At 48.0% G+C, this 23,827-nt stretch overlaps 1 protein-coding gene and 1 long non-coding RNA gene across 8 annotated transcripts in view; one reads left to right on the top strand and one right to left on the bottom strand.

Annotated features, from left to right (window-relative positions):
• The window catches only part of BCO1 (beta-carotene oxygenase 1), a 176,915-nt gene that overhangs the window by 124,635 nt on the left and 28,453 nt on the right, over positions 1-23,827 (top strand). Inside the window, exons 32-37 of one of the 7 annotated variants that reach the window (XM_084958113.1) lie at positions 123-237; positions 9,259-9,424; positions 11,667-11,818; positions 11,918-11,999; positions 12,311-12,557; positions 18,219-18,347. In XM_084958113.1, the coding sequence (XP_084814239.1) occupies positions 12,494-12,557; positions 18,219-18,347 (193 nt within the window). In that variant the 5' untranslated portion in view covers positions 123-237; positions 9,259-9,424; positions 11,667-11,818; positions 11,918-11,999; positions 12,311-12,493. 7 annotated transcript variants of the gene reach the window in all.
• Positions 3,469-12,394, bottom strand: LOC146402182 (uncharacterized). Its single transcript, XR_014805379.1, has 3 exons — positions 12,280-12,394; positions 6,994-7,278; positions 3,469-4,741 (listed from the first exon to the last, which is right to left on the bottom strand). It is a non-coding gene; the product is annotated as an uncharacterized LOC146402182 (long non-coding RNA).

Genomic DNA, 23,827 nt, shown 5'->3' with positions numbered 1-23,827 from the left:
TAGCCCATTTTTCCTTCATTCCCCCCACCAAAGAAACCTGTACTCACTAGCATTCTCACCCCATTCCACACACCCCCTCACCCCTCCCCTCAGACAAGGACTAATGTACTTCCTATCTCTAGGGATGTGCCTGTCCTGGAAGTTTCATGTAAATGGAATCATACGCTCTGTGACCTTTTGTGGTTGGCTTCTTTGACGATCATACAGTGTCTTCGTGTTTCATCCATCTCACAGCAGGTATTAATGCCCCCCCCCCTTTTCTGGCACACAGTTAAAGTTTATAGGATAAAAGTTCAGTGAAGGGCTTTTTAAAATGAATACATCCCCAGCTGAGCTCTTTGTTGGCCTTCCTGAGTAATGTGTGACATTCGTGATACCTTTCAAATTAATTAAATATGCCACCACCACTGTGGTACTTTAGTGGGGGGAACATTGTTTTAACTAACCCCAGAGTCCCTCTGGGGAACTTCTGCTTTAGGAAAATACCAATGTAGGCCATTTGGGCTGCAACAGGGGAGACACCGAGGGCCTGGTTTATTCTATTATGACAAATCCCAGCACTGCTGAGATGGTCGGCATGAGAAGTTAGTCATTTGAGGTTGGAGAAGGGAGCCATCGAACATGGTGAGGCTCTGGAACCTTCCAAAAAGGGGTCAGATAAACATTTCTCGTAGTAGGTTGGCCAAAGTCTTTGAGAACACCGTTGTCTCTGTGTGGTTTTAAGCGGTTAACTTTCTCTGACCTAAGGTACCAGTTTTTGGGTTTTGCTCCCCCCCCCGCCCCATCCCCTGGCAACCATTACCTCTCCCTCTATGGATTTACCTGTTTTGGACATTTTATATAAATGGAATCATATGTATACTCTTGTGACAAGTACATTTTCAGGGTTCATCCATATCAGAGCATGTATCAGTACTTCATTCCTTTTTTTTTTTTTTTTTTAATTGTCTTTTTGTCTTTTTAGGGCCGCACCTGCAGCATATGGAAGCTCCCAGGCTAGGGAATGAATCAGTGCCCCAGCCATGCCAGATCCAAGCCATGTCTGTGACCTGCACCACAACTCACAGCAACGCTGGATCCTTAACCACTGAGCGGGGCCGGGGATCAAACCCACCTCCTCGTGGATACTAGTCAGGTTTGTTACCGCTGAGACACAATGGGAACTCCAGAACTTCATTCCTTTTAATCTTGGAATAATACCCCATTGTAAAGATAGACCACATTTTGCTCATCTGTTTTTCTGTTAATGGACATGTGGATTGTTTTATTTTGTCAGTTTCTTAGGGGGAAGGAATAATGTGTCTTAATCTCTGTCTATTCATTGGCTGGCACATAGTAGGACTGAGCATTTGCCAGCCTGGCCCCATCTCCCAGGTCCCTGGGGGGCTGACCCTTCCTCCCACCCCTTTCCCAGAAGCCCTTCTGAGTCGTGTGCAGCAGCCCGGCCAGACAGAGCCCTAGGCAGGATTTGATGTCACTGCTGACTCACAGGCTGGAACCCAAGCTGGGCAGAACAGGGCTCTTATCTCCAGAGGCCAAACGTCTAGTGACTTTCATTAGAAAACTATCTGGAAGGCCACACGCAGAGATAATGTATCTCCTGGGTAAAGGCTTAATTTATGTCCCTCATGGAACATGCTTGGAGACATTCGATAAGGAATGCAAATCTGCAGGCTAAATTCCATTTCACATTCATTATATTCGATAAACTGCAGTCTCGTGGGCACAGACTTCATCTTGGTGATGTCAGCTCACCATGTGCCTTAAATTCTGTGCATGGGAATAAAGGAAGCAGGGCATGGCTGGGTCCGTGTGCATGTGATTCCAGTGATCTGATCCAGCTGCCTGGGCCTCCAAATCCTGATTTGTAGGATCAGCAATTGAAAACAGAAAGAGAACAAATTCTGTTTAAGTAGGGCATTGAGTCCCTAAAAAGAACCATAAAACTGTTCATGCCCTGTGGCCCAGACATCTCAGTCTTGGGAAGAAACCTGTTTTAGTTTAGGTTCCCTCAGAAGCTGAGACAGGAATGGAAGGGCAATCAGTTTATCTGGGAGGGGATGCAGGAAACACTGTTCTCTATCAGTTGGTTTTGTATTAGTCACATTGACTCTTTGCCCTCCACTCAGTCAACCACAACATAGCAAAAGAATTCTCATGGTCCCATGTCCCTCTCCAATTGCATTTCTTTCTTCCTTTCTTTCTTTCTTTTTTTTTTTTTTTTTTTTTTTTTTTGTCTTTTCTAGGGCCGATTTCGCGGCATATGGAGGTTCCCAGGCTAGGGGTCTAATCGGAGCTGTAGTTGCCAGCCTACACCAGAGCCACAGCAACGCCAGATCCAAGCCACGTCTGTGACCTACACCACAGCTCACGGCAACGCCGGGTCCTTAACCCACTGAGCAAGGGCAGGGATCGAACCCTCAACCTCATGGTTCCTAGTCGGATTCGTTAACCACTGCACTACGACGGGAACTCCTCCAATTTCATTTCTTTGTGATTCCTTCGACTGCTTCTTCTTTGGCAGATAGATGTTTACCCAGACAATCATGGTGTATGTGTAACTAGCTCATATCGCACCTTGCATTCCCCCTTAGCGTGAGATAGCAAGCCCTTTCTATGGTGCCAAAAGCAGCATGGGGGTGGCCGAGCCTCCTTCCAGTGAATGGACATTCACTACGCCGTTCCCATTTGCTAGATGTTTTGTGTGGTCTTGGTCATCTGTGATGCGTCCAGGTCTGCTGTCCTGGTCAACACTGCTCTGCGCATCTTCTTGCACTTACCCTTTAGGCTGGCTGAGTTACCTCTTGAGGGTTTTAGCAGACATTGTCGATGCCCTGCCTTAAGCCCTCACACTTACTGTGTCAGGCAGCTGTGGCTTTGCCTCACCCTGCACACAAAGAACAGGAGGGAAGTGGCTGGACGTTAGAGGCTCTTGGGAGAAACTCTCACCCTTATTGACCACAGTTGGTGGGTCAGTTCCTCAGCTCTCTCAAGATCACTCTGAGACACGTGCACCCGCATGTTCATTGCAGCACTATTCACAATAGCCAAGACATGGAAACAACCCAAATGTCCATCGACAGATGATTGGATTCGGAAGAGGTGGTGTATATACACAATGGAATACTACTCAGCCATAAAAAAGAATGACATCATGCCATTTGCAGCAACATGGATGGAACTAGAGACTCTCATCCTGAGTGAAATGAGCCAGAAAGACAAAGACAGATACCATATGATATCACTTATAACTGGAATCTAACATCCAGCACAAATGAACCTTTCCACAGAAAAGAAAATCATGGACTTGAAGAAGAGACTTGTGGCTGCCTGATGGGAGGGGGAGAGAGTGGGAGGGATCGGGAGCTTGGGCTTATCAGACACAACTTAGAATAGATTTACAAGGAGATCCTGCTGAATAGCATTGAGAACTTTGTCTAGATACTCATGTTGCAACAGAAGAAAGGCTGGGGGAAAAATGTAATTGTAATGTATACATGTAAGGATAACCTGACCCCCTTGCTGTACAGTGGGAAAAAAAAAAAAAAAAAGCTCACTCTGAGACATGCTCATGCCCTCTCTGGGGTCCCCCACCAGATGGAGCCTCAGTTGCTGAGATGGTAATGGCCTTGCTATTGCACCGTTAGTGTCTCCCCTCCCTGACTCACCTCCCCACTCCCCTGCTGCCGTTTCCTGGGCTCACCTCCCAGATAAAGCATTTACTCTGCAGTCTTTGTCTTCGGGTCTGCTTCTGGGAGAGCCACGTTCAGACAAGTCTGTTCTCAGGACTGGGATGCTTGCCCTCAGGGCCTGAGCACCTTCGTGATTCTTTCTATGGACTCAGTGCCTCCTTAAACCAAATTAATAACTCTCTGTTGTTCATGTTGCTGCTCCTCTTGAAGGCTCAGGCTGCCGGGTCCGGTTCTGGGAAGCACACCTGCACAGCTGAGTTGTGTGTGCACACTTTTCTTGATGGTGTCAGTTCTCTACTTGGGGACCAGGTCTGATAATGACCTCGGTCATTGGAATGGCGTGTGGTATGCTCCTGAGTTTTTAAACATGTGTGCAGACGAGCCTTCCGGGTTGGCCCACATTTTTCTCAGTTGTTTGCTTCTAGAGGATGCCTGGTAACCTGGACCTTGAAGGGCGAGCCAGGAAGAAAGGGGTGAGGTGGAGGGAAGGGTTGGGGGAGAGCTGGTAGAAAGGGGGTCTCAGAGAGAGACCCCCAGAATGCCAAGTCCCTCGTTTGTGTCAGTACCCCAGAACCCACATACACTACAAAACCCTATGTTATCCCCCACTGGGCGGCCTGCCGTGCATGGCCACACCTCCACACCTTTGCACAAGCTGTTTCTCCACTGAGAATGCCTTCTCTTCTACACTTGCACACTTACACCCTTTTCCAAGAGTGACTCATTTCAAGATCTCTGCTCAGAAGCCTTCTCAGGCTCTATCGGAGTTAATTGCCACTTTTTCCCTTTTTAAGCACCGCTTCAAAGTTTTTAGCTTTAGGGAGTTCCTGCTGTGGTGCAGCAGAAATGAATCCAATTAGTGTCCATGAGAATGAGCGTCCGATCCCTGGCCTCTCCCCAGTGGATCAGGGATCCGGTGTTGCCGTGAGCTGTGGTGTGGGTCGCAAATGTGGCTCGGGTCCTGCATTGCTGTGGCTGTGGCGTAGGCTGACAGCTGTAGCTCTGATTTGACCCTTAGCCTAGGAGCTTCATGTGCTGTGGGTATGGCCCTAAAAGCAAAAAAAAAAAAAAAAAAAAAAAGTTTTAGCTTTAAAAATGAAAATAAGAGAGGATGAGAGAGAGACTACAAGAATTTAGATGTACAAAATAAATCCACTTACAAGCTTTTTAGTTTCTACTTTTGAGTTGTTAATAACTACTGTGGGTTCAGTTGCACCTTCCAGAAAGACATGCTGAAATTCTGATACTTAGTACCTGTGCATGTGACGTTATTTGGAAACTGGGCCTTTGCACATATGATCAAGTTAAGAAGGGGTCTTGCTGGGTTAAGGGGGAGCCCCAATCCAGGGACTGATGTCGTTGTAAGAAGAGGCAGATGTGGACACCGAGACACGGAGGCGAGAAGGCCCTGTGACCACAGAAGCAGAGATTGAAGTGATGCATCCGCAAGACAAGAAATCTCACAGTGTGGGCCGCACCAGAAGTTGGAAGAGTCTTCCCTTGAGACTTCAGAAGGCTCATGGCTATTCTGTCACCTTTCTTTAGACATCTGGCCTCTAGAACCGTGAGAGAATACATTTCTATTGTTTAAGCCACCAAGTTTGTGGCACTTTGTCACGGCAGCCCTGGCAAACTAACACTGTGACAGTGTACCACAGTGAGGCCATATGCCATTCATTCATTCCATATCTCTTGAGACCTGCTATGTGCCTGGCACCGTGCTCATCTCTGGATTTTTCAATAGGAGGGTGACGTCAGATATGAATTTCAGCCAGGTCACCTGGCGGCAGCAGGGAAGGTGGATTGGAGGGGTGGGACTGGAAGCCCATGAGGACGCTGTTCCTAGGAAGTCAGAAATAGGGCAGTGACTTGGGCCTGGAGGAGAGAGAGGCGCACTCTGGAAGATTACAGAGGAGATAGAAATGTCAGGGCATCTTCCAGACTATAACCTAGCGGTTATTACTTAAATTGAACTTTTGTCCAGGCTCATTGATCGGGCCCTAAAGTACAGGGTGGAAAATTGAGCATCGATTTTAGGTTTCTAGCACTGATGTTTGCATTTCAGTTTTGTCAATTCCACTTCCCAAGTGTGATAAATTATTACATAAGTGATCATATACAGCACGTCTATATTATTGTGATTATTTGCATTCCTTTCTCCTTTGTTGGGCTCTGATCTCACTGAGGTCAGGAGCTATGATTTCCCAGTTTTCTATCTATAATACCCTATGTGACAGCAGCCTCTGTTGTTGGGTGGGACTTTGAGCAAGTAACCAGTCCTCTTAAATATTAATGGCATAATTTATGGTCTTTGTTTAGCAGTGGAACGTTTTCTCCAGGAGTCCTAGGGAGGCTCTCCCACTGCTCTCTGCATCCTTTTTCTGCAGCTCATCACCCATGCTTTGCCCCCCAGGAGCCAGGTGCCACCTCTGCTGGGACTTTGCCTGTCACCTTGAACCCTTTCTACACTATCTGCTCCGCTTATCACCCTGGCTAATTAGAGGCACCATTTAAAAGCTTATTTAATTGGAAAGCTGCAAAGTAATTTAGATATGATAACATTATCTCCAAAAGGCAAATATTAACTCATTTTAGGCCATAACTTTGTGACAGAAGATATAGAATTGCAAAATAAGGCTGTTGTTTCTATAGCACAGAAACTTTCCCTTTTGAATTCAGCTTCTTCATCTCAAGACTGTTGTATGGACACAGCACATTTCATGGAAAAAGTGGCCCTGGGGAAGGGTAGCCTCTCTTCCTGCACCTTCCCCCAAATTGCAAGCTCCGAGGATCCCACATTTGATCTCCCATCCCTGCCACATGGTGTGAGATTTCGGGCCCAGGGGCACAATCTCAAAAGCTTCAGTTGCTTCCTCTGTAAAGAGGGAATAGTAATAGTGCCTGCCAGACCTCTGCCAGGATAAGAAGATGAGCGCAAAATGCAGAGCAGGGAACACCCTTCTTTCTCCCTCCCTGAGAGAAGAGACCAAGCCTCTTGGACCCTGAGAGCCTCTTGGACCCCGTGGAGGGCAGACGATGTGCGGTTCTGTACCAAGCCTCCATCCTCTGGAAGGGAATCGCTGCTGGAGGCAGCATGGCCGACTTGTGTAAACACGTGCGACTTGGGAGGAAGTCCAGCAAGTGCTCAGCCCGGCTCAGGGAAGGAAACGCCAACCTTCTTCCTGCTTCCTTCTCAGCAACCTCAGCCTGCGGTGCCTCAAGTCTGAGCAATTCTCCTCTCCCCTCCCTCCCTCTCCTGCCAGCTAGTTTCCCCTGGGCCCTCCTCCCCTGTCCTGCTCACCTGCCCTTTCAGTGGTCTGGAATGAGGTGGTGTGGCCCTGCCGTGTGACGACTCTGTCTGTGCATGAGCTCTTTCCCTTCTGGGCCACTCCGCTAGTTCCTCCGTGTGGCCGTTTCCCGGCCGTCCCTCAGCGCTTGGCTCAGCGCTTGGCCCAGCACTGCCCCTTTCAGGAAGCCTTCTGGACATCCCTCTTCTCACCATGCTCCCTGGCCTCGAGGATTTCTCACTCCTGCTTCTTTGTCACCTCTGATGGCAACTGTTCCCCCTGGACAGGTAGCGCTCTATCTGTGGAACAGATGAATGGAGGAGTGAGCCATTCACATTTTTACCTTTACACCTCTACCCTCTAAACGGGCTTGTTGTGCAGTCGTAACTGCTTCTGTCCCCTGGAGTCACACGCACATGCCATCTTGGAAGCTCTTCTGCTAACTCCGCACTGTCAGTACCACCGTCCAGGGTGCCTTGATGCTCTGCACTGTCCAGTTTGGCAGCCACCAGCCATATGTGTCTACAGAGCCCTTGAAATGTGGCTAGTATGGATGAAAAACTTAAGGTCACAGCAATTAATTTACACTGAAGTTTAAACAGACACAAGCTACTAGCAGCTACCGTATTGGATGGTATAGGAGAACTCCTACATGAATGCCTTCCTGGACATGGTCTCGGCTTAGGACACAATGAAAGCGGAAGAACTGACCCGCAGAGCACAGTCAGCCCATGGAGCTGAGCCCCCAGGACCACAGACATACTCTAACTGGTTGTTTGAAGCCACAGGCCTTAGAGTGGTTTGTTACACGACAAACCTCTGTGGCCAAACTCAGCTACTTGCCTTCACGTTCCCATGGCCCTGTTCTTTTAGGCAGTGGCCACTTTCCATCCCATTTTAAGGCAGCGTATACATTTTAGAAATTGTTGAACATCTACTCTTTTTCTCTTATCTACTCTGTTCCTCCACCAGCAGCTTCACAAAGATGAGAAGCATTGCTGGGTCCCGGGGAAGAATGTGTTCTGACTAGCTGTTGACCTTGATCAAATTCCTCCACATGTGAGGCTGTAAAAATAAGATTGCTAATGACTCCTTCATAGAGATTAAAGAAAAGACAGCTAATAATTAGACACTTCGCACGCTACTTGGCCTGTATCAAGCATCCAGTGAGTAGTGTTTATCATAGGCTCCTGCAGGCAACAAGTCTCTGGTCCCACTCTTCCCATATTAGCAAAGACCTAGAAAGCAGGGGTCAGGCCTTTGTGGTTCTAGCGTGATGCCAGAACTTCTTGGAAAATAAGAAGAAGAAAACAGAATAAGAAAACAGCTGCTGCTTGCTATCTCTGTTTATAAAGAGCGGGGATGGAGGTTTGACCTGAAGGCAGTCCCATGAACCCCGGCACTGCCTTGGGAAATGAATAGTCCTTTGGGATATACAGACTCAGTCCCCCAAACAGAAGGATCATCATGAGAGCCCAAGAAGACAGGAACTGACTCTCATCCTCACCTCTCTATCCTCAGAACTTGGCATGTAGTCAGCCTTAGTTCCAAGGAGGCACAGCATTCTTTTCCTCTTTTGCTCACTGCTGTATTTCAGCATGTAGCAGGTGCTGAGGAAATGTATGTTGAACGAATGAATGTGAGAATGCGTGAACGTTGTCCTGCCTGCAGCCAACACTGCAGGCTCCATCCCCTCCTTCTTCCTTGCTAATGAAAAGGAACCCTCGGAGTTCCCCTCGTGGCGCAGTGGTTAACGAATCCGACTAGGAACCATGAGGTTGCGGGTTCGGTCCCTGCCCTTGCTCAGTGGGTTAACGATCCGGCGTTGCCCTGAGCTGTGGTGTAGGTTGCAGACGCGGCTCGGATCCCGCGTTGCTGTGGCTCTGGCGTAGGCCGGTGGCTACAGCTCCGATTCAACCCCTAGCCTGGGAACCTCCATATGCCGCGGGAGCGGCCCAAGAAATAGCAACAACAACAACAACAAAAAGACAAAAGACAAAAAAAAAAAAAAAAAAAAAAAGAAAAGGAACCCTGAAATGATTCAGGTGGCAATGTGCCCCACCTCCCAAGACCTGTGAAGGGTTTAAGGAAATTCAGGGCACTCCTGTCCTCCTGGCCACGGATTGGACTAGGGGAGGTCATGTGACACAGTTCACCCAATGAGACTAAGAGAAAACGCTACTTAGAGGGTTATAGGAAAGAGTTTTCTCTGGCATAGAAAGAACAATGGAAAAAAAAAATGCCTCTTTTGTCCCCATCTTCTCTCCCTGCTATTATAGTTTTTATGCAAGAATGTGACTCCTGGAGGGAAGACAGCCATTCATAAGCAAAACGGAACATGCCCAAGAACGAGAAACCCACCCTCTGAGGATGACAGTGTGGGAAGTGGGAGCCTGGCAAGATGACCCAGATGCCTTCAGAGCCCCCCGCCCCAAGGACCCTCAGGTGATTGATGTTTGGGATAAATGCACATCTTTGGTGTTTCGGCAGATAGCCTGTTACTTTCAGCCCAAGCATCTTGCCTTAACTCACTGTGCCTCCATGGTAATTGTTATGGGCTCCACTGTATCCCCTCCCCAAAGCCATATGTTGACGTCCTAACCCCAGTACCTGAGGAGGGGATGGTACTAGAGGCAGGGCCTTTCAAGAGGCGATGAAGTTAAAACGAGGCCATTAGGGAGGGTCCTTACCCAAGCTGACTGGTGTCCTTGTAAGAGGGGACACACAAGAAGACAGCAGGATACCCAGGTCCAGAGGGAGGACCCTGTGGGACACAGCGAGAAGACCGTCTACAAGCCAAGGAGATGCCCCAGAAGAAACCAACCCTGCCACACCCTGAATGTGAACCTCCCAGCTTCCAGAACTGTGGGAAGATTAACTTCTGCGGTACTTTGTCCTGGTAGCCCTAGAAAACAAACAGAGTTACCTATTGCTATGATCAAGGTATTATCACCACTGTAAAAAAATCCTTCGTTTCACTTTATCATTGTCCCTGGGGAGCAGCTGGGGCCTGACTGAAGGAGCTCAGTTCCTCAGTTTTCTGTAACAAGGCCATCTTGTCAACCTAAGATGGGCCCTCTTGGGTCCTCCACCCATTACGCCATTCAGTAGAAATCTAGAAAACATCCTTTATGCATTGGATCTGTGTGGAACTGTCAGAGGATATATTTTGAAGTCAGGCTGCCCGGCTTTGCTTCCTAACTTCATCTCGAAATAGCTCTGTGATCCAAGGCAACCGATTCTCTTCCCTGCATTTTCTTTTTTTTTTTTTTTTTATAATTTTTTTTATTTTCCCACTGTACAGCAAGGGAGTCAGGTTATCCTTACATGTATACATTACAATTACATTTTTCCCCCATCCTTTCTTCTGTTGCAACATGAGTATCTAGACAAAGTTCTCAATGCTACTCAGCAGGATCTCCTTGTAAATCTATTCTAAGTTGTGTCTGATAAGCCCAAGCTCCCGATCCCTCCCACTCCCTCCTCCTCCCATCAGGCAGCCACAAGTCTCTTCTCCAAGTCCATGATTTTCTCTTCCCTGCATTTTCTTATCCACAAAACGCGGCTAAGAACACCCATCTGACAGGATTCTGTGTAGGGCCGGAGCAAGCCAGTACGTGCTGGGCTTCACAAAGACTCAGAATGCTCCTGATGGATGGGGCCATTGCTTTTCTGAATATACAGAGCGGACAAGAAAGGAGAGCACACTCGTGATTTCACCTACATACAGAACTTGAGTATAATCCTCCCCGCAAACCCCGGGACATGGGCGTTGCCAGCCCGTTTTGCAGAATAAAGTGAGGTCCAGGGGGGTCATGTGACAAGTCACAGTTTTTAAATCACAGGGCTGAGATCCCAAGCTAGGTCTTCTGATCTCTGCAAGCCCTGAGCCCTTCTCTTCTGCCCCAGAGCTGCCTCCCCGGGCGGTATGAGTCCCCCACCCCGTGTCCTCCGTGTGTGCCAGACCTTCTCCTTAAAGCCTCACAAGGACTCAGCACTCACAGCGTAGGAACAAGGAACCCCAACATGTGTTTAGACCAGAGGGCACAATAAATTGTTGCGTTCTCGTGGGACAGAATGGGAAATGTGGGTCAAAGGGAAGGGCCTTCTGAGTCAACAGGGCAGAAAGGGCCACATCATTAACTGTTTGGGGACGGGAGCTTTTGCTAGACCACTGACTTTCCTTGTTCTGGAGATTTTACAGACAAGGAAATGGAGGCTCAAAGAGGGTAACATCCCCCAGACACAGAACAGAGAGCAACGTAAACCTACAATACCCAACTGTAGCATCTTCCCCTGGACCAGGCTGTCTTAACACACATGGAATCATCTGGAGAGGTTTTCAGACTCCCGAGGGCTGGGCTGTACCATCAGAGACCAAATCTGTGGCTCTGGAGTGGGGCCTGGTGGGGGCGCTACGGAAGCTCCCAGCCCCATGACAGGAATGTGCAGCCCAGGGGGAGCAAAGCCGGCCAGGCGGCTCTCAGGACTGAGCTCTGTGATGCTGGAACAGTCTGGGTCCAGCCCCGACCTTAACGAGACCCAGCTGGGTGTGTAACAGCAGCAACACTCGCTTTTCTTACTCCGCCCGGAGAGGGAACAGCTGGTTCTTTCTTAAAGCAGTAGGAGCGAAGGTGAGCCCAGAAACTGCTCACCCAACATTCACAGCCACTTGCATGGATTTTAGGCAATGGCATCACGAGGAGATTCACAAATACGAGGAATCCTCAAATCAGATCCAGTCATTGTTTTTGCTCTTGATGGGCCAGAAAGTTGGAGCTCCAGTCTGATTTTTACATTCCTTCAAGTTCTCGAGTAGAGTTTTCGGTTCCCTGTATTGTGAGTATGTGAAATATTTTGTTTACTTCTCCCAAAAAAAAGAAATGTAGTGAGTTAAATTGCTCCTTACATATGATTTCTTTTTTCTTGGCCCCATAGGGAGGCTCAGGGACCTTTATTCAAAATAAAACACCTTTTCCATCTCTGCAGTCAGGTGCCCTGCTGTGCAGCAGGACTTCATGTGAGTGACATGCTGGGGGCTCCCCTAATCCCAGTGTCCCTTCGTGGTCCTGGCAGTCTCTCTTCTTCTGCCCGTAAACCGTCCCCACCTCCCCCAGGGTTGGATTGTTTGAGGCAGCAGAACTAAGCAGAAGGCACCACTAAATGAAATCCTGCCAGTTTAAGCCAAGCGGGAAAAGTAGCTTTTCTTGGTTAAGCCAAAAAAGTGGAAGCGGAAAGGGAGCGCTGGGGAAACAGTCAGAGGATTAAAGATTAGCTGGACCCACGGCTGGGGAATTTACCTTTGACCAGACGTAAATAACGCCCACACAGTGTGAGAAGAGGTACCAGGCCTTCAGGGGAAAGCAGAGGGGAGAGCAGTTGGCATCTGGAGAGGAGATGTAAATGAAGGAAGCTGCAGGGGAGGCGGAAGGAGAGAAAAGGAGGGGCCGAGAGCAGTCGCCTTGAGCACCGTGGAGCTTCTGTTCACTGTTCCCCTCACTCTCGATCCACGCGATGGATATACTATTTGGCAGAAATAAGAAGGAGCAGCTGGAGCCTGTGAGGGCCAGAGTGACAGGTGAGCATTTTGTAAAATCAACCGTGGGCCCTTCTTATATATTTAGATGTCCACTTTTTTTCTTTTTAGTTTATAAAAGCAATGCTTATTGTAAATTATTTTTAGAAAATCTGGAAAACGGGGTATAGAGGGAAAATGACCCATAATCCAGATGAAAATGGAAATGCAGGTGTGCTTTCACGCATTATAACTCAGCTTCCAAGGAGAGTCCTTCGGCCCCGCTATTTCCAGGGAGAAGTCCAGGACTGCTGCGGTTGGCCTATAGGCAGTGGGATTCTTCTGCAAATTGTGGCCCATCCCCAGTATGGGATACATTTGCGCAAATGTGTGCATCCTAAGTTAATGTCAAAGTCATACGAGAAGGCGGTGTGAGCCCCCCCTCCTGCACATGCGCGCTGGGGGGCAACATGGAGCCTGCCTTAAGTGACTTCCTCAAAGGTGAGATTTCAGGATGCAAGTCAGTGCAGAGCTGATGAAAGAGACCCAGAGTGGGAGCCTCAGGGGGGCGCTGGGGAGACCTTCTTTCAGGGGCTTTCTCTTCCTCTTCTGCATGGCCACTTTCCTGGGAGCATCTTGTTTAGGCTCCACGAGGCATGAGTGGGTCTGAACTCTCAGGTCCAGGAGAACTGCAAGGGAGTCGGTAGACTCAGCCACAGGGACAGTTCTCCTCTTTCAATAGATGGATAGTTTTCAAAAGGAGAGGACAGCAGTGTCCTTGGCCAAGCAAGTCAGATTGGAGCTTTTCAGCTGAGGAATTGCCTTGGAAGGCTTTGGAAAGGAAAAAAAATAGCTTTTACGTATATTTTTGGATTACAGAGATAATGTGTAATCTGTTTATATGTGTTATTACGTATATATAAAACTTGGACGTACAAACGAGAACACATGGAAATAAAACTCAGCTGTATTTCCATCTCTTAAGTGCTCTTGTTTTAAACATTTTTAGTCATTTTATTATTCGAAGGGAGATTAAAGAGTTTGTGGAAAATTTAATCCCCTAAAAATTTAAGGGAGAAGAATACGTGTTCCTTTATTCTGAAGTTCTTTTTTTTTTTTTTTTTTTTTTTTTTTGTCTTTTTGTTGTTGTTGCTATTTCTTGGGCCGCTCCCATGGCATATGGAGGTTCCCAGGCTAGGGGTCCAATCGGAGCTGTAGCCACTGGCCTACGCCAGAGCCACAGCAACGCGGGATCCGAGCCGCGTCTGCAACCTACACCACAGCTCACGGCAACACCGCATCGTTAACCCACTGAGCAAGGGCAGGGACCGAACCCGCAACCTCATGGTTCCTAGTCGGATTCGTTAACCATTGCGCCACGACGGGAACTCCTGAAGTTCTTATTTTTAAATTGAAGTATAGTAAGTACAGTCAATTTACAATGTTGTGTTAGTATCAGGTGTACAGAAAAGTGATTCAGTTATATATGTATAAATATAAAATAAATATATATAAATTCTTTTTCCGATTCTTTTCCATTATAGGTTATTACAAGCTACTGAATAAATATAATTTCTTGAAGTGCTATTTAAGTTTTTAAAAGATATGTAAATATAGGTAGTATAAAGATAGATTATCGGTTGATAGACCAGATATAAATATTTTTTCAATAAATGTTCACTATTAATTTTTTATTTTATTTTATTTTATTTTATTTTTCGTCTTTTTGCCTTTTCTGGGGCCGCTCCCACGGCATATGGAGGTTCCCAGGCTAGGGGTCTAATCAGAGCTATAGCTGCCAGCCTACACCACAGCCTCAGCAATGCCAGATCCGAGCCTTGTCTGCAACCTACACCACAGCTCACGGCAACACCAGATCCTTAACCCACTGAGCAAGGCCAGGGATCAAACCTGAAACCTCATGGTTCCTAGTCAGATTCATTAACCACTGAGCCACTACGGGAACTCCTTAATTTTTTATTTTTAAAAAAGGAGTCAACAATACTTTTCCTTTGCTTTGGGGTACCATGGACATTTTGCCTTAAATACTCCCTTTACACCTCATGTTTAGTGACTGCATGGAAACGCTTGGAAATTTTAGAAAAACCAAGAACCCTAGGGCCTGAGAAGCTGAATGAACCTCCAGGTCTGGATCAGCTGTTCTCAAAGGATGGTCCCCAGACCTGCAGCGTCAGCATCCCCTGGGATCCTGTTAGAATCACAAATTCCTGGGCCCAGTTCAGACCCACTGAATGAGCCCAGAAACCTGTGTTTTCACAGCCTTCTGGCTGATTCCACGTTGGGGACCGCTGCTGTCAGTTAGGACTCCCTGTGCAAGAGGTGTGAAGTCAAGGGCCAGAGAGGAGCTGCGACTTGCCCAAGACCCTGCAGCCAGGGAGGACAGGCTCCAGCCTCAGTGCCGGCCCTCAGCCCCAGGTCAAGGCTAATCACTGCTCGGCGTCCATCGGCAGACAGCTCACTAAACATGCCTGTGTAGACAGTCTGCCCTCGACGGCCAGGCCAAGGCTCTGGCTTCATGTCCAACTGTGCCTTCTTGGCTCTGAGGCCTCCTTGGCAAGTTACTTAAACATTTCCTGCCCCAGTTTCCTCTATCTCTAATAATGCCAGCATAAACCTACCACTTGGGGTTGCTGCCAAGACTACATGATTTTATCCACCTGCAACACAGTGCCTGGTACCTAGTTCAACACCTTCTTCTTTCATCTAGAGATTTATACGTGCCGCTCTAAGTCTTTGTGCTCCTTCTCTTGTGTCCTGGGTTTCTGTGAATAGTCCCACCCAAGGCAAGAGACCCGGCTGCCATTTTTTGCATGCTCCCCATATTTAGTCAAACTCCAGGTCTCTGTTCCATCCATTTTTCTTCATCCCCACTGTTGCTTCCCTTCTCCTCTTTCTGATATCCCCCCCTCCCAATCCCGGCTCCTCCTCCTGTCCACACTCCACACCACAGTCAGGATTTTTGAGACCCCAAATCTGATCATATCCTGTTAATATGCGAAGAGGAAGATCCTTAGAGACAGAAAGTAGATTAGTGATTGCCAGGGGCTGGGCGGGGCATGGGGACTGACCCCTAATAGGTACAGGGCTTCTTTTTGGGATAATGGAAATGTTCTGGAATTAGTAGTGATGACGGCACAATGTTGGAAATATACTTTAAGAAAAAAACCCAAATTGCATACTTTGAAATTGTAAATTTTGTTATGAGTTTCATGTCAAATTTTTAAACTGGAAAAAAAAATCAGATCCTTTTGTTCCCTCTTCTAACTGTCAAAGGTGTCCCATTCTTCTGAGCACCAAATCCAAGCTTTGGTCTCGGTGACTTTTTACTTAACCCCTGCTTCATTCTGCAGCTTTAATACTTACGACATCCTTGCTTGAAAGTTAGGGCCCGGCTCTTACTAAAGAGCTTGCATATCTTTTAACTGGTCTTTGAGCTCCTGGTTCAGGTTCTTCCAGAGATAAGAATTCGAGGGTAAGTAGTTTACGTGGGGTGGACTTCCCAAGGAAGACTGGGAGGGGAGCCAATGAAAGGAGCATTGTCAAGTTGTTGACCAGCAGGAGCCTTTGGAACTGAATCCTCTGGGCAAAGCATAAAACATGCTTCTCATTGTGTCACTCAAGGACAAAGAGTGGCCTTTGACCCACAGCACCCCATCTCTTGCTGGGTGAGAGCAACTTCCGGGGGCATTAACTCTCCAGTGTGCTTCCAGCTCGTCCACATGTGGGCAGAGCTGCTCCACAGTGAGAGCAGACCTGCAGGTGGAGAGCTGCAGGTATCTGCAGAAAGCAGCCTTTGGGGAGAGGCAATGCCACGGGACATGGGCAGGGGGCTCCCTACAGCACCTGCATTGCTGTTTGCTGAGCAGTGCTCTCCAGTAGCAATGCAATGCCTGCCTTGTGTACATGATTTATTTTTAATTATAGTTGATTTACAGTGTTTCTTCCATTTTTGTTGGATAGCAAAATGACCTAATCTCACACAGTTCCTCGTGCTGTATAGTGAGACCCCGTTGCCCGTTCATTCTAAATGTTACGGTTTGCCTCCACCAACCCCAAACTTTCCGTCCATCCAACTCCCTCCCACCCCCACTTGGCAACCATGAGTCTACTCTCCATGTCTGTGATCTGTTTCTGGTTTTTTTTTTTTTTTTTTTTTTTTTTTTGTCTTTTTGCTATTTCTTTGGGTCACTCCCACGGCATATGGAGGTTCCCAAGCTAGGGGTTGAATCGGAGCTGTAGCCACTGGCCTACGCCAGAGCCACAGCAACGTGGGATCCGAGCCGCATCTGCAACCCACACCACAGCTCACGGCAACGCCGAATCGTTAACCCACTGAGCAAGGGCAGGGACCGAACCCGCAACCTCATGGTTTCTAGTCGGATTCGTTAACCACTGCGCCACAACGGGAACTCCTGTTTCTGTTTTATAGATAGGATCGTCTGTGCCATATTTTAGATTCCACATATAAGTGATATCATATAGTATTTGTCTCTCTCTTTCTGACTTCACTTATATGAGAATCTCTAGGTCCATCCATGTTGCTGCAGATGGCATTATTTTGTCCTTTTTAATGGCTGAGTAGTATTCCATTGATTCCATTGTACATATGTCCCACATCTTCTTAATCTATTCATCTGTCGATGGACATTTAGGTTGTTTCCATGTCTTGGCTATTGTGGATAGTGCTACAATGAATTTATTTTTTTGAGTGAATGTTTTGTCCAGATATATGCCCAGGAGTGGGATTGCTGGATCACATAATTTGAAATTTTCTGGAGTTCCTGTCGTGGCTCAGTGGTTAATGAATCCGACTAGGAACCATGATGTTCTGGGTTCGATCCCTGGCCTTGCTCAGTGGGTTAAGGATCTGGCATTGCCGTGATCTGTGGTGTAGGTCACAGACACGGCTTGGATCTAGCGTTGCTGTGGCTCTGGTATAGGCTGGTGGCTACAGCTTCAACTGGACCCCTAGCCTGGGAACATCCCTATGCCATGGGAGCGGCCCTAGAAAAGATAAAAAAGACAAAAAAATAAAATAAAATTTTCCACATGAAAAAATAGCCACATGAAAAAAGTGCAAAGAAGCAGAGGAAATTAATTTTGATAGTATATTTTATTTAATACCACATATCCAGAATGTTATCAGTTCACCATATAATTACTATTTTTAAATTACTAATGAAGTGTTTTACATTTCTATTTCACACTAAGTCTGAAATATGGTGTGTGTTTCTCACAGCATCTCTCTCTGAGTTGGGACTAGCCCATGGGGTGGCAGCTACCACACTGGACAGCACAGCTCTAGAATGTTCTTTTCCTCATACCTTTGTGAGGCAAATACCTCCCCTCCCTCGGGACTCAGCCAGGCTGCCTCCTCCAGGAAGTATTCCTCACCCTCCTGCTCTCACCCCATCTCTGGGTAGGGTTCAGTTCCACGTAGCACCCTTGCTGAGTCTGTTGCATTACTGTTATCACAGCGTATCTTGAGTGTTTTGCTTTGTCTCTTGATGGATGGGGAGCAGCTTGGGGCCAGGGAGGGCGCCTTTTCATCTCAGTATCCTCAGTGCTAGCACCATGCCAGGCATGTTACACACTCTCTGGAAATACACAGATGCAGCACGTGGTACAGGGGCTATACGGCCCCTTCTTGAGCTTTTTGTTTAGATGCAGAAACTGGAAACTAAACATTCTTTCTCTCACTAGGCAAGATTCCCTCGTGGCTGCAGGGAATCTTACTCCGCAACGGGCCCGGGATGCACACGGTGGGCGAGACCAAGTACAACCACTGGTTCGATGGCCTGGCCTTGCTCCACAGCTTCACAATCAGAGATGGTAAGAGTGCCGTGTGCTTTGCCCTGGCTGCCGTCACCCATGACCGCAAATGGAGGGGCTTAAAGCCACACACGTCATTCTCCTACAGCTCTGGAAGTCTCTAACAGGGTTCCCTTGACTAGAGTCATGATGTTGGCAGGGCTGCGTTCCTGCTGGAGGTTCCAGAGAGAGAATCTATTTCCTTGCTTTTTCTAGCTTCTAGAAGTGGCTTGTGAAAAGAGAGGAGAGTTCCCTGGTAGCCTAGTGGTTAAGATTCGGTGTTGTCACTGCTGTGGTACCAGTCTGATCCCTGGCCTTGGAACTTCCTCATGCCATGGGCACAGCCCCCCGCCCCGACCCCACAAATAGAAGTTGCTCACATCCTTTGCCTTGTGGCCTCACCTTCACCTTCGAAGCCTGCAGCATAGCATCTTGTGGCTGCTCTCTTCCTCTCTCTGTCTCTCTGCTTCTGTCATCACCTCTCCTCCTCTGACTCTCCTGTCTCCCTCTCATAAGGACTCTTGTGATTACACTAGGCTCACTCAGACAATCCAGGATAATCTCCCACCTCAAGATCCTTAATCCCATTACTTCAGCATATTCACGGGATCCAGGGGTTAGGATGTGGTATTTTGGGGAGGCCATCATTCAGCCTGCCATAAGCACAAACCCCCCTGCAAAGGTGACCACGGTTCTTTTTCAGCAAGTTCAACTGGAAAATAATATGCATTCTTAAGGTGAGCAGGGACAGGTGGAAGCTTGCAGGCTTTGGAATCAGACACATATCAGATCACAATAAGAAGAAAAGAACAAAGCCAGGCGAATCGCTCGCCAGGCCAGGGAGCACCATGTCAGTCATGTCCCCAGGTGTACACAGAACACAGGGCAGAAAATAGCAAGCGCCACCTCTTAGGTGAAATACCACGTTGCAGTGGCTGACTTAAGAGGTGGACTGTATACTCTCTGCTGTTGACCGTCGGGCCAACTTAGGGCACAACGCATGAGCCAAGTTCTTAAAAGGTCCAGGGTGGGTTGTGGGAGACTTGAACAGGCTCAGGGTTATACCATGGGCTTTAGCATAGTGGGGGTTTTCTTTGACCCCTGTGTCCCAGCAGGGGCAAAGCGCCATCCCTCTGCCTCCCTGGGCCTCAGTTTCCTCATCAGTAAAAGGAGTTCGATCATCCTCCCTGGAAAGCTGTTGTGATGATCCAAGTCCTCGGTGTCTAGCAAGGGCCTGATAGCTGCCGAATGCTCAGTAGATTAAAAACCACCATCATTATTGCTGGGTTTGAATCCCAGCTCCACCATCCTTACTAACAGGTACCTAAAGCTGTGTGACCTTGGCCAAAGTTGCTGACACTCTCTGTGTCTCAGTTGTCTTATCTGTAAAATGGAACTGTCAGTAGCATGTCCCATAGAATTGATGTGGAATTCAAATGAATATGGGTAAGAGGCTTTGTATAATGTCCAGTACATCATACGTGCTCAATAAGCATTACCTATTATTTTCACATAACTTTATTTCTTCCAAGCTAGTTAGCAAATTGTTTTGAGTGCAGACTCTGCTAGCAACTCACTCTAACATTTCATTGAACATGAGTCCACGCCATGAGCTCTGAGTTTGCAAAAATGCACAGATTTCACTGTGACTCAGCTATGGAGTGGGTATTTCCAGCTTTAATAGTCCCCTTTTTTCCCAAACAGAAGTTCCCAGTGATTCTTGGGGACATAAACGCTGTTGTGGACGAGGTTCCTGAAAGGTAAATTGCTGGTAGCTTGCCTTCCCTGAGGCCCTGCTTCACCCACTGCCAGGGCCTTCACAGTCCATTTCTGTGTTCCCACTAACATGTGTGCAAAGTGTTCTTGTCCCCTCCTTGCAGTTGTGACACTGAAACTTCAGGAAGCTTGAGTGACTCATCTAAAGTCACTGAGGTAGGGCTGTGATCTTAACATGTGCTGTCTGAAGTCCAAGTTTACAACTATCTCTCCTGTCCTCAGCCCAACACACACACCCCTGCAAAGGGGCAGGTGCTTAAGTGGCCCCTGCATCCTTCCCTAGAGATGCCAGGGACAAGGGGACCTGAAGGGGAAGGACCAGGCCCTAGCCGGACTGCAGATGTATGACTGCCAACCGCCAAAACCCTTGAGGGGGCTAAACAGGCAAGGGACCAGTGTTATTCCTCAGGGTTTAGACTTTCTTAAAACTTCTAGTCATTTTCAAACCAGAAATTCATTGTCAGAGGTTAGTGGCTATTTTCTATTCTTTTCTGAGATGGTCAGGTGCAGCTACAAGAGGAGACACAGAGAGGCTCAGAAAAACAAAGGTTATTATACCTGCAGATGCCAGAGACAGGAGGCATGGCACATAAAGTGGTCAGGAGCCAGGGGTGAACTCTGAGACCGCGGCCTTTATTGGTGTTTCTGAGGGCAAGAGTAAACAGCCTGGGACTGTAGTTGGAATAATTGCGATGGGCTTTGGGCTATGGGGATGGCCCCTAGCTGCCTCATACCTGGCCCTGGACCATTAAGCCAGAAGAACATTGCTTCCCATGTGTGTGGACCTGATGGTGGGGGGTGGGGGTGGGGAGGTTGCTCTGATGGCTTGGTTTGCATATCAGAGACTTTCGGGGCCCTTTGAGCATGTAAGGTCCAGAGAGGCCAAGAAATGTGCCCAAATACACACAGCTAAGAAGTGGTGGTTACATCCAGTTCCCGTTGTGGCTCAGTGGGTTAAGAATCCAACTAGTATCCATAAGGATCCTGGTTCGATCCCTGGCCTCACTCAGTGGGTTAAGGATCTGGCATTGCCGTGAGTTGTGGTGTAGGTCACAGACATGGCTCGGATCTGGAATTGCTTTGGCTGTGGCATAGGCCAGTAGCTGCCGCTCTGAGTTGACCCCAGCCTGGGTATTTCCATATGCCGGGGGTATGGCCCTAAAAAGAAAAAAAAAAAAAAAAAAGCAGTAGTTACATATCAACCTGATGCCCTTTAAATTCAGAATCCCAACTATGATGTGATTCTGCCCCCACTCACCACTCCTGCCAGCTACCATCTCACCCCACCTCTCCAGCCCAATCCTCCCGAGGCTGCCAGATTGCCAACGCTGGTGTAGCACAGCCTGGCCTCACCTCTCTTCTCCTCTGGAACTCTCAGTGGATCCCTACTGTCTAACTGGAGACATATAAACCCAAAATGTGAACTGCTAGACACAAATTAAGAGGACACACACAAGGCAATCAGTATTTTCTGATTTGCAGGTAACACAAAGCCAGTATTTCTCAAAAGATGGTCTGTGTGGAGTTCCCATCGTGGCTCAGTGGTTAACAAACCCGACTAGCATCCATGAGGTTGCAGGTTTGATCCCTGGCCTCCCTCAGTGGGTTAAGGATCCGGTGTTGCCATGAGCTGTGGTGTGGGTCACAGATGTGGCTCAGATCCTGCATTGCTGTGGCTGTGATGTAGGCCGGTGGCTACAGTTCTGATTAGACCCCTAGCCTGGGAACCTCCATATGCTGCGGGTGCAGCCCTAAAAAGACAAACAAACAAACAAACAGAAACAACAACAAAAAGATGATCTGTGAGCTTCCTACATCAGAATCCCCCAGGACACTCATTTAAGGTGTGAATCCTGAGACTCTGCCCAGGACTCCAAGGGTAGGGATCGAGCATCTGTGTTTCCGACAGTTTTCCCCACAGGCCCTCAAGCACAGCGAGGGCGTGGGACTCGGGCTTCTGTGTTTTTAAAAAGCATAAGGTGGTTCTCGTGTACAGCCGGCGTGGAGAACAGAGACGAGTGCCAAACCAGGAAGAAAGGACTGGAGTAAGAAAGCCAAAGACAGAAGAATGCCTCAGCCCCTTCAGTAGAGGCCACCAGAAGATAATGCTTTCAAAAATTAACAAAGATTCGGGAGCTCCCCCGGTGGAGCAATGGGCTTGGCAGTGTCTCTGCCGTGTCAGGACGCAGGTTCAACCCTGGCTCAGCTCAGTGGGTTAAAGGATCCAGTGTGGCCACAGCCATGACGCAGGTTACATCTGTGGCTCTGGCTTGGGAACTCCATGTGCCGTGAGGCAGCCAAAAAAGAAAAGGAAAAAAAAAAAAAAACTAACAAAGATTTGAATAAAAAAGGCACAGTGGAAACGGGAAGCTGAGTGAAGGAGCGCTCTTTGCTGTAGGTCTAGAATTCTTCCAAATTAAACATTTTTATAAAGCAGGCATGGAGGAGAGTAAATCCAGCTCCCCCCCTCAGTGATAGACTTGAGTTTTCCAATAAGAGGCAAAGTCGTCGTCCCTTGAGGATTTGAACGTGTGGATTCTAAGAGCCAAGGTCACAGAGATTTAGAGACAAACAGAGCTCTCGAGGGTTTAACTTTTACAAAGATGCCTTTTTTCCAACTGTTAGAGCTCCAAGGCAGCCTTTTGGAAAGTTTGCTTTACATTTTTTTAATTAAAAAAAAAAATGGAGTGAGATATGTATGTGTTTGTGTTGCATGTGAACAGATATATGTATATATCTCACTCCAGCAGACAATCACACTTGACCCATTTCTGTAAGATCCCAGGAGGGAGCGCGTCTGTTTATTCGCGTCCCTTTAGAAGGAATGTGACTAATTGGGCTCCCGCAAGCAGGATGCTGGAGAAGGCTCTGTGCCTCCCTCTAATCTCAACCTCAAAGTAAGTGTCAGCCTTGAGCAATTCCAGAGACACGTTTTCCAGTGCCTGCACCCCCCACCCCCCACCCCCACAAGCACTCTCTGCTCTCAGGCTGGTTGTTTGTAGGAAATGGGCCGCCTGCCCACTGCCACCCTGGGCTGAGTGTTTGTGTTGCATGTGAACAGAATTCAGCAATTTAGGCAAAGCACCTTGGCCAGGGCCTGTAGGAGTTGACACTCAGAGGAGTGCCCTCAGAGGGCAGGGGCCCTAAAGCAGGGTCTGGTAGCACATGGCTGGCGACCAGTGTGTGTGGCCGCACCAGCCCCCAGCTGAGCCTTCCTGCCTCTAGGATTTTGGAGGATCCAGAATTCATGCAGCTGTCACTTATCAAGTGCCTGGTAAGTGCCAGTGGGCCCAACGCCTTCCACTCATCTAAAAATGCCAATCCCAGTTGGGGAGGACTGTGTGATCCCCAACTTGCAGCTGAGGAAACTGAGGTTCAGTGAAATGAAGGGACTCATCTGAGGTCACATGGCTGGCAGTGGGACTCGCCCAGAGCAAAAGCCTTGAATCCTTGCCCGTTCCACCTACTGCATCTCCATAGCATAAGTACCTTCTTATTGAGCACCTACTATGTGCTAAGTGAGGCAGGTATCATGATCCTCAGGTCAGAGCAGAGAGGACTGAGGCTTGCCTCTGACCGAAGGTCAAGTGCATGGCCACTCGATGACAGTGGAGCAAGGATTCATATCCACGTGGAGACTTGAATCTCCTTAGGGTGGAGATTTTGCTATCCTGCTCACCATCGTGTACTCACATCCGGTCCATCCGTGTGTTTAACAAACACTG

Source organism: Sus scrofa, chromosome 6, assembly GCF_054392235.1.
Source record: "Sus scrofa isolate SSC_HxYL_T2T_F1_AM1 chromosome 6, Sscrofa_HxYL_maternal_Yorkshire_Landrace_v2.0, whole genome shotgun sequence".
NCBI lineage: Eukaryota > Metazoa > Chordata > Mammalia > Artiodactyla > Suidae > Sus > Sus scrofa.
Note: the sequence above shows the minus strand (reverse complement) of the source record. Positions and strands in the feature narration are given on the sequence as shown.